Source organism: Dreissena polymorpha, chromosome 8, assembly GCF_020536995.1.
Source record: "Dreissena polymorpha isolate Duluth1 chromosome 8, UMN_Dpol_1.0, whole genome shotgun sequence".
Classification (NCBI taxonomy): Eukaryota; Metazoa; Mollusca; class Bivalvia; order Myida; family Dreissenidae; genus Dreissena; species Dreissena polymorpha.
Window position 1 is genome coordinate 41,459,606 of NC_068362.1, and position 16,472 is coordinate 41,476,077.

General features: G+C 35.1%; 1 protein-coding gene across 1 annotated transcript; it reads left to right on the forward strand.

Annotated features, from left to right (window-relative positions):
* The first annotated feature begins 3,902 nt into the window (after positions 1-3,902).
* Positions 3,903-6,567, forward strand: LOC127841691 (uncharacterized). Its single transcript, XM_052370753.1, has 2 exons — positions 3,903-4,093; positions 4,473-6,567. The coding sequence occupies exon 2, from the start codon at positions 4,663-4,665 to the stop codon at positions 6,103-6,105; it is 1,443 nt and encodes a 480-aa protein (XP_052226713.1). The 5' UTR covers positions 3,903-4,093; positions 4,473-4,662; the 3' UTR covers positions 6,106-6,567.
* Positions 6,568-16,472: the final 9,905 nt, after the last annotated feature.

Genomic DNA, 16,472 nt, shown 5'->3' on the forward strand with positions numbered 1-16,472 from the left:
ATATCACTTTGCCCCCTTAGAAGAAGAGGGGTAAATTGCTTTGCACAGTCGGTCGGTCGGTCTGTCGGTCGGTCGGTCCGTCCACCAGGTGGTTTCCGGATGATAACTCAATAACGCTTAGGCCTAGGATCATGAAACTTCATATGTACATTGATCATGACTCGCAGATGACTCCTATTGATTTTGAGGTCACTACGTCAAAGGTTAAGGTCACTGTGACCCGAAATAGTAAAATGGTTTCCGAATGATAATTCAAGAACGCTTATGCCTAGGATGATGAAACTTGATAGGTAGATTGATCATGCCTCGCAGATGACCCCTATTGATTTACAGGTAACTAGGTCAAAGGTCAAGGTCACGGTGACCCGAAATAATAGGATGGTTTCCGGATGATAACTCAAGTACGCTTATGCCTAGGATCATGAAACTTGATAGGTACATTGATCATGACTCGCAGATGACCCCTATTGATTTTGAGGTCACTAGGTCAAAGGTCAAGGTCACGGTGACCCGAAATAGTAAAATGGTTTCCGGATGATAACTCAAGAATGCTTATGCCTAGAATCATGAATCTTTATAGGTAGATTGACCATGACTCGCAGATGACCCCTATTAATTTTCAGGTCACTAGGGCAAAGGTCAAGGTCACGGTGACCCAAAATAGTAAAATGATTTCCGGATGATAACTCAAGAACGCCTATGCCTAAGATCATGACACTTGATAGGTAGATTGACCATGACAGGCAGATGACTCCTATTGATTTTCAGGTCACTAGGTAAAATGTCACAGTGACCCGAAATAGTAAAATGGCTTCCGGATGATAACTCAAGAACGCTTATGCCTAGGATCATGAAACTTTATAGGTAGATTGATCATGGCTCGCAGATGACCCCTATTGATTTTCAGGTCACAAGTTCAAAGGTCAAGGTCATGGTGAGTCGGTGACCCGAAATAGTAAAATGGTTTCCGGAGGATAACTCAAGAACACTTATGCCTAGGATCATGAAACTTGATAGGTAGTTTGATCATGACTGGCAGATGATTCCTATTGATTTTGAGGTCACAAGGTCAAAGGTCAAGGTCACGGGGACCCGAAATAGTAAAATGGTTTCCGGATGATAACTCAATAACGCTTATGCCTAGGATCATGAAACTTCATAGGTACATTGATCATGACTGGCGGATGACCCCTATTGATTTTCAGGTCAAATGTCAAGGTCACGGTGATCGGAAATAGTAGAATGGTTTCTGGATGATAACTCAAGTATGCTTATGCCTAGGATCATTAAACTTGATATGTAGATTGATCATGACTTGCAGATGACTCCTATTGATTTTATTTTGAGGTCACTCGGTCAAAGGTCAAGGTCACGGTGACCTGAAATAGTAAAATGGTTTCCGGATGATTACTCAAGAACGCATATGCCTAGGATCATGAAACTTGATAGGTACAGTGATCATGACTCGCAGATGACCCCTATTGATTTTAGGTCACTAGGTCAAAGGTCAAGGTCACAGTGATCCGAAATAGTAAAATGGTTTCCCGATGACAACTCAGGAAAGCTTATGGCTAGGATCATGAAACTTCATAGGTACATTGATCATGACTCGCAGATGACCCCTATTGATTTTCAGGTCACTAGGTCAAAGGTCAAGGTCACAGTGACCAAAAACATATTTCCAAAATGGCTGTCACTACAACTGAGAGCCCATATGGGGGGCATGCATGTTTTACAAACAGCCCTTGTTATTATTAACTCACACATGTACTATAAAGATACACAATCATAACAAGTGATCAACAAATTGTGTTATCACTCATGAACAACCTATTACACACGTGGTCAAGAGATGTTTGCATGAAATTGATGCCGGCCTTTTAATGAAACTTTTTTTAACTGCAGGCTTTAAAACTGCGTTATTTTGATTTAAATAATTTTCAAGAACTTACTCTTGTATGGTTGCAAAGGATTACGCATTTACAATACAGTTATTCGTAACAATCAATAAGTCAGTCTTCCAAAGCCACGACTGATATTGTTTGAACTTTATATTTGTTTATTAAAAATAAAAGGAAGCAACTATTAAACTTACGGTATTTATCGGAAGATATTCCATTCACTAACTTTTGCATTATGTTGCAATATATGCGAAAACTTATATTGAACGGAAACGTCAAGCGTCTTGGTCAATAAACAATCATTGTGGCGATAAATAAAGCTTAGCTCTGACAATCATTCGGGAATTAACAAAAAAGCGCCTAAGATGACAGACAATTTATTGGCGAATACAATCAGTACATAGCCATATAAACATAGCAAATATTTCAATAAAATAGCATGTCAAGAAAATGTGATTGGTATAATTGTTACTTTAATTTCGGAGAATGTTCTTAACAAATTTGATGTGAGATAAATATTTGGATTCTATGTATTTCAAAAACAAAATGCATATTAGATTAATTATAAATACAACTATTAAAAGACAGTTAACCATTCCTAAAATCAAATGCAGATGCACATTAACCTTGATATGAAAAATAACGCATTATATGTAGCTTTTATACTAGCACAATATCAGGAACGATACGATAATGACGAAACATTTGACTGTCAGAAATATTTGTCCGAAATAATGAATAGTTAAACCGACTTTAATAATTTAAAGTACATTTTTTATTTAATAGAACCTATTATACCATTTGTTTATTTAGCCTCCTATATACGTGTTCTGGTTATTTTACCGCTTCTTAGATGAATATATAGTGCAATATTTATCGGAAGATATTCCATTAACACAGTTTTGCATTATGTTGCAATATATGCGAAAACATATATTGAACGGAAAAGTCAAGCGTCTTGGTCAATAAACAATCATTGTGGCGATAAATAAAGCGTAGCTGTGACAATCATTCGGGAATTAAAAAAAGCACAGGATAGTCAGCGACGACACATTTCGCCTAAATTAGATTTTTGCTAAGAAGAGCCTTCATTTAAACGAAAAATGTCATAAAAGCGGAAAGTGTCGTCCCTGATTAGCCTGTGCGGACTGTACAGGCTTATATGGGACGACACTTTGCGCACTTGCATTAAGCACAGTTTTCTCAGAACACGACGTATATGTCGGGACTATAATACCAAAATAATCGTAAATGATCATTATTTTAGATCGTGTTTGATGAATTGCGTGCTTAGACTTTATTCATTATTCGCCAGAGTATAGGCTAAACATGATTGCTTTTATTTAACGTCGCCCTAAGCTTTATAAATACACTTCCGGCCAAGGTGAATTATTTCGTTTTTAATATTTTGGAATCCATAATGATATAAATAATAAATATTATTTGGTATGGACTAAATCTCTCTCTCAGGCTTAAATAATTTCATACATTTCATCATGCATAATAAAATCATGAACGTTATTTGCTTGTGTACCATAACTTGAATTGTATAAAGTCACACACCTACTTTCCTACTTAATACGTATTAATATGATAAATCATTTCCCAGTTCATCGATTTATAATGTTTTGTTACTCTGTATTAAAATTGACGTTTAACGAATTAACTACTCTGCAATCGGTGACATTATAAATATTGCGACCATAATAAACAGATTTTTGTTTGACGGGAATTTTCCTCAGAACTGCTTGAATGTTTTCCAGTATCTCATACAAAGACAAACATAACTTGTACGAAGGAAACAGGCTCAACGTTTTCCCATTCAGTCTTAGGTTTTCAGTACATCAGTTAAAATAACAACACATGCGTAGATGTTCTACTGTTTTCGACAATAGCTCTTATACAACTACCGTTCTTCTATGGAAGTGTTAGATACAATATAATACGTACATGTATATAAAATCTAAGATAACGGTTATTTCTCCTTCAGCATAATGGGAACAAACGCATTGTGACATCAGCGGCTCTTAACAAGGCTCTGAGTGACATTGGCGTCAATGAGAAAACGATTCAATTGAGAAGGACAACGTTGCTCTATACTGAGGCTTTGAACACCATCTTTCTACAGACTCAGAGCATGGATTCCGGTGCATATTGTTTTGGAAGCCAAACCGAAGGTTCTACTACAGAAGGTATGGACTCAGACATTGATAGTCTTCATTTCCATAGATTTCCGGTGATTCATAATATTGCGGACAGGCAGTTTGAGCTAGAGCAGCTTTTTGTGGTTATGGACATGTCAACCCCGCCTCAGTGTTGCTGTCTGCAATTGCTCTTGCCTGATTATTCTATATGTTTGCCGGATGATTTGTTTCCGTATTGTCTTATTGATGCTCAAGGGCGGTTATTCCTGAAAAACAATTGCATCAAAATGTCTTTAGCAGAGTTCTTCAAAAAAGCGGGTATTGACTGTATCCAGCACGGTCCTTCGCTTACCATCGGCGGTTTCATAGATGAGGTCAAGGCTGTTCACTGTGCAAAACTGCATGAAAATTGTCAATATATTTTCAGAAGGCCAAAACCCGGGCATTGGCCTGGACCAGAATTGGTGACACAACTAAAGGATAGCGGGGTATTTCTTGTTCCGACTGCGCATGTTGAGAACACAACAAACTGGGACCCTCAACAACGCCTAGGAACATTAACAGTACGAACTTTCGATAACTCACATGAGCTTTATTGGAGGTTATCTACCAATTTGATGGAGAGGCTTTTGATGTTCGACATCACAATGACGCAAATGAAAGTGTACGTAATCATGAAAATTATCAGAAAAGAGTTTTGCAAGCCGCTCGTTGGCGACCGTTTAAGCACGTTTCACTTGAAAACCACTTTCCTGTATTGCGTGGAAATGTCACCTCCATGCATCTGGGAAGATGAAAATCTTATCCAATGTTTAAAATATTGTTTGACAACATTAAGGAGGTGGTTAAAGGTGCGATATTGCCCTCACTATACGACGGTAAATGTGAATTTATTTGCAGGTAAACTTCAATGGAACGAGTTTCCGGTTTTGATAGATTTGTTAAAGGATATGATCCTTAATAATGTGTCTTGTTTGCAAAATGTTAAAATGGACGACCTTGGTAACCGTATATCATCGAATTCCACATATAGTACAAATGGGCTTCCTTTCGAAAAACTGGATATCGTTGTTGCCAGCAAGATGTTTAAGTATATGATTCATTATTCATGCGGATTTTACATACATGGTAAGGATGAAGCGGTTGAAACTTTAAAAGAAATAACCGAACATGCCCTGTACATTCAAAAGCTTGAGAACATTAAAAACACCAGCACTGGACTCATTCGTTCCGCAGTCTCTACTACATTACCATTCCACTATTCCATTCATGCTGCAATGAAAGCATCGCTCTGTATCGGTAACAATCAAAGCTTACCGCAGGAGATTTTCACTTTGTGTGAGAAGTCTCTGATCTCCGACGTGACATCAAGTCGCCTTAAGTTGGCGTCGATATATTTCTCAGCACAGCGTTTTGAAGAGGCTGCTGCAATTCTTAAGCAAGTAGACGCTCTCATTTCTAACAAAGTAATACCTGTTAGCCCTTTCGTTACTAACAACGAGTTTAGTTCCAAGATGATGGGACGCGGAAAAGATTTCAAAGACATCTTGCAAAAAGAGATTGCTTTGTGTACGATTTTTAAAAGACACGAAATCAATTGTGTTCCTAGACAGCTTGTCGCTGAGTTCTACAGAACGGTAACGGTGGAGGATGCAGGTTGCCGTCGAAATTATCCCCGGAATGAGTGGATGGACCTTGAGGATGCAGGTTTCCGTCTTTCATTTTCCTGGATGGACCTTGCAGTGGTTGATTCATTGCCATATATGCATTACCTACAGTATCTAATATTTCGAAATTCTGAATTAATCGGCGACAAAGTCAGTGCGCTTAAGAATCTCCTAGATCACGTGATTTTCAAAGTATCGGAATCTTATCAATATCATATCGAAACCTCATTAAATCTGATAGGACATTGTTTTGAGCTAGAAGGCAAGTTGGAATTTGCATGGCAATCCTATAAGGAGTCAGTGAAATTTCGACCGCAGAATAACGCCGCTTACTGGCACATGTTTAGGATGATTGGAGGGCTTTTTTATGGGGTTAAAATGTTATCTTGGTGACATTTTGGTACTGAGGGTGCAAATATGCATGACAACGGGAGAAAACTCGAATACACTGTGTAAGATTTACAACAATGGCTCATCGCAGTTGTTATCATTTTGTCAATCTTCAGTTTGACTCATGCATGCAGCGTGGATGCATTTGAACATATTTCCTTTTCATATCTAGCATATTTTCGTATTTCAATTTCAGAAGTATTTAGCGGAAGAGTTTATACTTTAAATTACGTAGAACTTGTTTACAACCATTCTTATGAATATTTATTTATATTTTTCTGTACAGTGCTCACCTTTTAGATCATTCATGTTAGATATATTAGGCTTAAGGGTCTTACCAATATTATATAACAGGTGGGTCAAAACTTTCTGTTAAGAAAAAGCTTGCAATAAGAATCTGTATAGATTCGTCATCTTTCAAAAAGGTTTCATTATACAGACATTGCACAAGTTTCATAAAACTGCTAGTAGATACATATATATTGGTGTGATCATTAGTTAAAGATTTTAGAACTGTAAAACGGCATGTATTTTTGTTATTTCTTCGCTCATTCCCGATTCTCATGGTATTCTGAATCCAAAATCAAAGCAAAAAACACTCATCTTCAGCCGACTTTCCCCTAATCACCGGGATATAAGTCGTCCGTTTACATTCGGTGCAGAATGAAGCCATTAAATTTTGACTTCTTTCCCGAACCATCTATTGTTCTAGGTGTAGAGGAGCAAGTGTGGGATTAAGTTGTTCTGCAGAAATAAGTCCTTTGTCTGTGTAAGGTTCGAACCATTATATCACTGTCCCTTTTCTGCTACGTCTCAACAGTTGTCCGAATCATGTCATCATGGAATATCGCAACACTGAGTTCAGACTATTTGAGGAAACGGTTTTGTTTTGTATAAGTAAGATTGCAACACGACGACGATAACGTTTCGGTATCTGAGCGACCATTGGCTTTAATAATGATAAAAATTGATATGCAATAAAATAGATAATACGCGGTTCGTATTGAGAAACAGAATGTTTATCCATTGAGGCTTAGATAAAAAAAATACAATATACCTCAATGACTGAAAATAAATAAAATACATAACTGAATTGAAATAATCAACAATTGGTTTTGATTTTACGGAATATAACATTTTCGTATTAAATTATTATCTAAGTAGTCGCCTATTTCTCCCTGAGATGTATTACCATGATCTGGAATTAGTACTAGAGGATGCTTGGTTTTGAACTCTTTCAACAGAAAATGATTGAGCAGACATGATATTTACTTCAATTTATCGTGACACCGTACGTGTTTAAAGAGCGTGTCTTAAAGCACATATCGATATGTGTGTGCACTGTTTATTCTTATATTGAGAGTACAGCTCTTAGTCAGTATTCATATTCCGCGGTGTCATCGCGAACGCGTGTTTGTTAGGAATCGCCGCGGACGTCGGAGTTCCATCGGTCCTAGATTATCGTCGTGTCAGGCCATCGCGGACGTAATTTGCTTCGGCAAAAAAACACAGCAGACATTCGTCCTCCGTGGTCCGCGGTGACGATACGCATGGTAACATCGTGACCTTAACTATTTAATCTCAAAGTAGATTTTAAATATACAAACATGTATTTATCTTTCGAATATATAAATATCATAGCGCATGTAATTATCAATTTTATAATAATAATAATAATAATAATAATAATAGTTATTATTATTATTATCATTATTTTATTATACATGTAACACACATTCAATGGAGCCGGGATCAACTAAAAAAACTGTGTAACACTTTTCCTGTCCCAGTAGATTATCATACATGTAAGGGTACATGTACTGTCATACGATGGGATGATCTTGTTTATGTTATGGTAGACTGACTGGACTCAATTCGGGACATCGTTCCGATATGGAGGTTAATGTAGTCGAATACGCGAGTCCGCGGTCGATTAAGAAACATTACTCCGATAAAAATGACGTTTTAATTGATTTAGTCAGAAATATGTTAAAGTAAATGCAAACTCTCTTTACGTGTACACATACTTTTAATACCTTCCAGGACAGGATATACGACTTTCGACTGACGATACGACTATGGACTTTGACATTTATCAAGCACATGCATTGTTAATATATTCATGAATAAACAAGATTTAATAGCTGAAAATTGCAGGGAATTGGTTAAACCCAATGTACAGCTACCTTACGCCAAATAAATTACTAATGGTGTTTGGGTTGTGGCGACACACAAACCACTGAGGTTATCTATCACTTGCAAACGTGAACATAATTTAGAGTCTAGTTGGTCAACGATTAACCCACCATTTGACATAATCACCATGCCTCAAGGTTGTATTGCAATAAATGATCTAATTACGTAGTCGGCCACGTTTGATTACAAATCTAATGTTACTATTACTGATGATTTTGTACAAATCATGAAAAAGACGCTTAATATATCTTCATTGTCAATATGGAAGGAGTACAATGAAAAAGTGATTGATTATGGGACGATTGAAATACCCACAACACTCCCTTCTGTAGATTTTATTCCCATAGATTCATTGTTAAATGAAATAGAAACCGCTAGGGAATATAGCACTAAAAATAAATTGAACATACTTTCATTCATTACTACGGGTGTAGTAACGTTGATTATCATAGGTGTATTAGCCAATGTCATTTAGGTCATATATAGAAATAGATGTAACAGGAAATTCTTTAAGAAATTTAGGTACTTTGGCAAAAGGTCAAGGACTGAGATGGGTCCTGACGAGGTTTTGATGGCGAGCATGAATGCTTCAGCTCCGGTTAAGGAGAACTTCACCGATATGGTGGGGCCATCAAAGAATAAAACAAACCTCAATTACATTGCTTTGTATCCTAAAACTCAAGAAACCGAAACTTAGGATTTGTTTAACTCTGATATGTTAATTGTATATCTGTATATTTTCATAAACTACGGGACACTGGAGACACGTGCAAGGCGAGAACGGTTCATCACTAAGTCGCCAGGTGTTGTGACATTCCTTACCAGGCGATTGGTACTACGAAGGCGATCAGTGAACCTAGTGACATTTGTGGCACGTGTAGACTCTTGACTTAATAGTGAACTTGTGTGACTAACATCAGTGTTCCCGGTTATAGTAGGACTTTGCATTTATAGTAGGACTTTTCATTAGGACTTTGTTATACTATAGGACTTTGTTGTACTTTATACTTAATCATAATCTACTTATTTACTTATTCATTGAAGGACTTAACGTTGTTTGTAAGGCTTTATACTTAAACATTGAATAACTTAATGTTTATTTGTATGACACTAAGTTGTGTTGTTTTGATTTTAAAATATCTATTATGTGTTGATGATATGTTGTTGTATGATTATGAATATTGATGTATTGTTTTTTGATGATACCTTGACGACGACACTGCACATAACTTCCCTGACAATGACTTTAAGGACGATTTAGAAAAAGAATTTAATCCTTAATTATTTTTCTTAGAAAGGGGCGTATGTAACACTTTTCCTGTCCTAGTAGACTATCATACATGTAAGGGTACATGTACTGTCATACGATGGGATGATCTAGTTTATGTTATGGTAGACTGAATGGACTCAATTCGGGACATCGTATGATGTGGTGCTCTTGGCGGTCACGGGTGTTGACCAGGCCACGAACTACTGTTGATTTGGGATAAGAAACTACTTTGAAAGGATGGTGGGGAGTTTGTTTACTTGTTGAGACCATCACGTTTTTCTACAACGTGACCGTTTATATAAGCATTTATATAAACGCTTATATAAGCATTTATATAAGAATCAGTATAAAAGCGGGGTATTTTAACAAACTTCGAGCCGAGCCTTTTTGGTAGCGCACAGTGAACATTCCAATTTAACGGCTTCACGGGATAGTGCAAAAGAGAGACGGACATTTGGACATTTACTTATTGGACGGATTATATTTGTGTTGGAGTATCTTGTTTATGTTTGCCTCTATCTAGTATCAATTATTTAATAAGGATAATATACAGAACAATATAACCTATACGATCATTTAACCAAGAATAAAAGTTGGTATATTCTACAGACAGACTTGTTGCCTTATTACTTTGCAAACTTGATGGGTAGTTAAACGAACCTGGAACATTTAAGGCAAAACAAAAAAAATACACAACGCGACTTGAACGAACTTTGAGAACCAATAGATTTACATAAGGGCAGAAGTGCCACAACTGATATTGATAACATGTGCGAATTTTCTTATTTGTAACTCATTAAGAATAATTATATAATACATTTACTAACAATATTAATACCACTGCAAAAATGCGCCCCGATTCCATCTTATTCTAGATTATTTTACACGCATATAAACACTTTAATAAGGCATGCTTTTACGTTTCATGATCGTGATATCGTTTACCATCTGTGGTAAACACCTGATTAGCCGGGATCAAATTTTGAAATTACATAGCTCGCTTTTTTCTGATTACCGCCGTATTGAACGGCCACCGGAAAAACTTTGCGAAACCGAAATTTCGCAAACTTAAGTACCCTTTTTCTTGAAGGTTTGCTTATTTGTGATAAAGTATAAGATAAAAGTCTAACTTGTGATTAATAATTGGTTATTTTTGCTTGTTAAATGCGTTTTCTTCACTATGAACTTTATTTGCAAAGTTGGGGTTCCCATGGGATTTTTGTAATATCCCATGGGATTTTTCATTATCCCATGGGAATTTTGGTTTCTCCCATGGGATTTTTCTCCAGCTTTTTTTATGGGAGAAAAAATCCCATGGGATTTTCAAAAACATAAAACACGTTCGTTTGTGCTTAGTTATCGATTTTAAGCATTGTTAAAACATTTGTGCTTACTTTCGTTCAATTTACTTTGATAGAAAAAAAATCCCATTTTTTTATGGGAAAAAAAAATCCCATGGGATTTTTTTCTGATTTTTAGAGATTTATTCATGTAACCTTCAGAAACACTACCTTTTAACAAATGATGAGCATTTCTCGCGATTTCAACGCGTTATATCGTGTTTTAAAATAATAAAAAAATCCCATGGGATTTTTTTGTCCCATGGGATTTTTTTTCCCATGGGATTTTTTTTCCCATGGGATTTTTTTTTCCAATGGGATTTTTTTTAAGGTATAAGTTTCTAAAAGCTATATAATAATAATAATTATAATAATAATAATAATTATTATAATAATAATAATAATAATAATAATAATAATAATAATAATAATAATAATCGTGCTCAATATGATGAATTTGTACTTTTAAGCGACTAACATTTTTATTCGAGCCGATCGTCGAGTCCGAATGGTGAGTATAAGAGCAATTTACCAGTACAAATAAATCTCACTTGTGAAGAGAACGCTACCGTACTATAAAATAATCTTGATAATAAGTCATATCATTTCTCGACAGAAAATGAAAACAGTATCCATATTGATGTCAGCAATGTCCCCTGCTATGATAAATATTGACAAAATGAAAAACCTTGACAATAATTCCGTGTCGAATACGCATTAGATTATAGCAATCAAATTCATATAAGCATTGATAAGATAATTTGCGAAAATGGGTCTTATGTCAAATACGGCAAGCGTAGCTCCATTCCATAATGTCCGGTATTAAGTCACGTCAAGTTTCGTGGTCGAATTATAGCATAATAATCATTTTCACATTACGCGAATCATATGAGTTTCCCTACATATATTGTGTTAAAATTTATGTTACACTAATGTGCGATGATGAAAAGGGGATTTCGGTAATTCTACATTCGCCCGCCTAGTACCGAAATCCCCATATTTACGCCTTAAAGGGTCAATAGGTCATCGGTATGAATGGTTTTTGACTTCACATGAATGTTAAGGTGCAAAAAAATGATATTAATTTTAATTATTAAGCACTCTTGACAGCATTAAGTTGCCTCTCAGTGGGGATTTCGGTAATTCTACACTAGAACTTAAACGCGCGCCGGTACCGAAATCCTGCTGTACAAACCTTCAAGTGTCAACAAAATTATTATAGTGTTTTTTTTCATTAGCAACCAGTGACATGTATTATCTCCCATTCGGTTACTTTTTTTGGAAAATAATTAGCGGGGATTTCGGTACTGCTACATTCGTACGCCCAGAGCCGAAATCACCCATGTTTACGCCAATCCCCCATATTACGCCTTAAAGGGTCTATATGTCATTATGTTTGGGTTTTGGCTTTGCATTAATGTTGATTTGTACACAATCATATTAGTGTTAATCATTTAAACACTCTTATCAGAATATTTTTTCCATTATTAAATAGTTTATTAATGTGAAAAATGTGTAAACGAATGTAAAAAAGGTAAAATGTACATTTAAAACATTGGTTACACAAAAGTATATGTAAATATAACATGACATAGTAATAATAAGTCTTCAGAAAGTATTTTCCAAACAAATCTGATGAAACAAATGATATCGTACTACCTTATTTACAATATGCTATACACTTTTGCAATTTAGTTATCAATGTTTAATCAAAGCATAAATCAGGATAATATGTTGCCTCTTAGCGGGGATTTCGGTAATTCTTAACAAGCACATAAACCCGCGCCGGTACCGAAATCCTCGCTGTACAAACCTTCAAGTGTAAAAAAATACTGATTTAGGTTTAAATAAAGGGAACAATAGTATTTTTGGCCACCAAAAAGCACTTCCGCGTCAACAAAACGATTGAAATTATGTCAGAAACCCAGCTTTTCATTGTATATATTGCAATACACCATCGGCCGCCGAGAGCGGAATACTGCGCTTGGCCGCTAAACAATGTGGATTGCATCAAATTAAATGTCAATTTTCGATTTTATTACAAAAATAAACACTGCCTTTTTATAAATATGTCAAGCACGTACACTTAACAAAAAAATCGATATATCTTTATGTAATGTAGAAAAGTAAAGCGCTTTATATATAACAATGTTTTATAATGTCTCTCTGCTTGAGAAAAAAAACTAAACAAAACCATGTAGAACATATATGTTTTCATAATTAAAAACATATATTTAATGATGCACGTGATGTTTTATAATTGATATAAGTTCACGTGTCATTGAACGAGTTAAGGGAGAGATGCGAATTAAATTACACATAATTAAAAAATGATACTATACTGTCAGCTTGATTTATAAATTGTGTTCCATCGCGCCAATATATTCATTGTTCCATGAAATTGTGTATAAAAGCAAAACGATTGAAATTATGTCAGAAATCCTGCTTTTCACATGAAATGATCTTTAACACTTTATTTATTCCAATCAGGTAATTAATAATAATAGGGGAAGTCTATACTGTGTATTAGAAACTTGTTGTGGTGATCCCTATCTTATCCGCTCAATACACATCCACCTGGCTACTGTACAGAAAAAATTAGATTTACTTCCAAAATAACTGATTTCATTAATTGCTAACTTGTTGTCTACATTTTAAATTAACAACGATAATGGATCAACATCACCGTTGCACAATTATTAAGTTCACAGTAATCTGTACTTTAAATAGATAGCCTAATTAAAGACGGTGCTAATAAAGAACAAAGCGTGAATGTGGATATTAAGAAATTAGATCCTTTTTTGCATGACACTGGCAGTATATCATTTTATCTTATATAAATAAGCCACATTTAAGACATGGATAAAATTAAAATAAGACACATTTGCATCTTTCATTTCTTGAAAAAAAAATAAGCACGCAGTCACATATAAATAAGATACATTGAAGACACAGAAAAAAATAAATAAGACACATTTGCATCTTTCACTAAATTTTCTTAAAAAAACATGTGAAACTGAAGAAAAACATTTATTACTGACACATTATTCTAAAAGTCGACTGACAACTTAAGTTCAAAGAGGGATTTACAATTAAATAAGATCCATTTTCGCATGATGCTGGTTGTAGAGCAAGCAATACATTTCTTACTGACACATTATTCTAAAAGTCGACAGGCAACATAAATTCAAAGAGGGAACCACAATTAAATAAGATCAATTTTCGCATGATACTGGTTGTATAGCAAGTAGTCACATATTAATTACAGCTTGCATTAGTTGCAATAATTTTGTTAAGTGCGCGTGCTTCTGAACGTTGCGTTAAGCGAGAGTGTTGTCATTTTGTTAGTTTTATATTTTGGTATTATGAATGATTATTGCTTGTTTTGAATTTGAAATAAACGCTTTCTGGCAAATAAGCATCGTCTTAATTTTAATACAAATAATGAACATTTGACATACAAAATGTCCAATAACATACCGGCAATAACATTATATATATGTTAATTTCTGTGCATGTTTATACCGAAATTATAGCCGACATCGGCAGTTAGGGAAATTTAGTGACACACTTTAACACATCAACCATGCATGATAGTTCTTTTTTCATATGATATTCCCCTGGTTGCTTACCGGTGTATTGGTGCAGTTGATAACCCCGCCGGGACTACAGTAGGGTGCTAATACACACGTGTATCGGGTTCAATACAATCGTCTTAATTTTAATACAAATAATGAACATTTGACATACAAAATGTCCAATAACATATCGGCATTAACATTATATATATATGTTAATTTCTTTGCATGTTTATACCGAAATTATAGCCGACATCGGCAGTTAGGGAAATTTTGTGACACACTTTAACAAATCAAACATGCATGATAGTTCTTTTTTCATATGATATTCCCCTGGTTGCTTACCGGTGTATTGGTGCAGTTGATAACCCCGCCGGGACTACAGTAGGGTGCTAATACACACGTTTATCGTGTTCAATACCCGATCCATGCTACAACGTGTAAGAACGGGAATTTCGGTAATTCTACCTTTTTAAGCTTGCGCACCTCTAATGGGCACATATCCAAATATAATTTAATTAATTATTTTCCTAATCAGCATCATTTCACTAAACTACATGCAAATTTGTAGGTAGCTTTCCATGCTTAAAAAAAATAAACCGATTTTTTCAAAACCACCCTCACGCTCGGCTTTTGTCCAGTTTATTTTCACCCCTGGGGTATATAAAAGTTCCATAATTCATTCAAATTTCCAAATATGGGCATGCAGTTGGTGTGTACAGATGCAGTAAAGGTGTTTAAAGTTTAAACAAGATGAAATAAGTATTCTTTTACAGACATTTATTTTTTACAAATTTTAATCTATGGAATAGCGCCATGAAATGTAAGTGATTTCAGCCAAGTAAAAATTGGGTCGGTTAAAAACAAAGTGTCATAAAATTCAAAATAGTATCATTTAAGTTATATTTTAAATTAAGTTTTTATAGAAACACTATATACAGCAAAAATACCAAAAAATAGACAGATTTACCGTTTACTTTTTGAAATAAAAATAAAAATGCAACATGCATCATTCGTATTTTCAGCAGTAAATTAATCAATTTAGCCATAACGTTGTTTTAATTTTAAAATTGAAGGATGTGCATACAATTTTCAACATATTTAACAATAAACATAGCTTATGTGCTATATTAAATCAAATTACGTTAGAAAAGAAATAAAACGCGTCGCAAAAAGTATGCGATGTCGGCAGGGATCGAACCTGCGCGGGAAAATCCCAAAAGATTTCAATTTCATCGCCTTACCCACTCGGCCACGACAACTTTACATCTGTGTAAACTTAAATTAGATATATATAATTAAACAGGTAAAAAGGCTCGCTCGATCTTTGAAGAAATCGCGAAATCGTATTTTTCAGATGACAATTGGATCAAAGTCAATATTTATAGTGAAAATAATGTAATCTAAATGAATAAGCTAAACATATATCAAAATTCGAAGTTTGAAAAAAATAAAATGCATCTCTCGGAAATAAGCGATCATTGAAGATCGGCAATGGCTTATGTATGAAGTGAAAGGACAGTTGAAAGTTTCCATTTTGCACGTTAATGATTCTGATAATATGGTGACAAAGGCAGCAGTCCTATGCAGTATTGTGTTTGACCGGAGAGTAGCGTGATCTGTGTCGGTGTTGGGCGCTCTGAGGGCGCAATCCGGCTACATAGGTACATAGAAACCTCTTGTGGCTATAGTCCATGGATCGGGTTCGGCAGACAGGGAACATGTAAATTTTTATATGTATGTTTTATATCTTAATTACCTAAACGTATATTTATCCTGGTTACTTATTTACTGAGGTATGAGTTAGTCGCAATGATTGTAGATACGTTGTACTATATTTAGTAAGTATTTGGAGGACGAGTGGCACGGGCACGCGCTTTATTATCACTTATGCAAGGAACGCGTTTTGTTTATATACGTATTTTTGATATTCCGATAGGCTTAAGGGAGGTAACTTATTCAAGTAAAACGCGATATTTTTTGCAA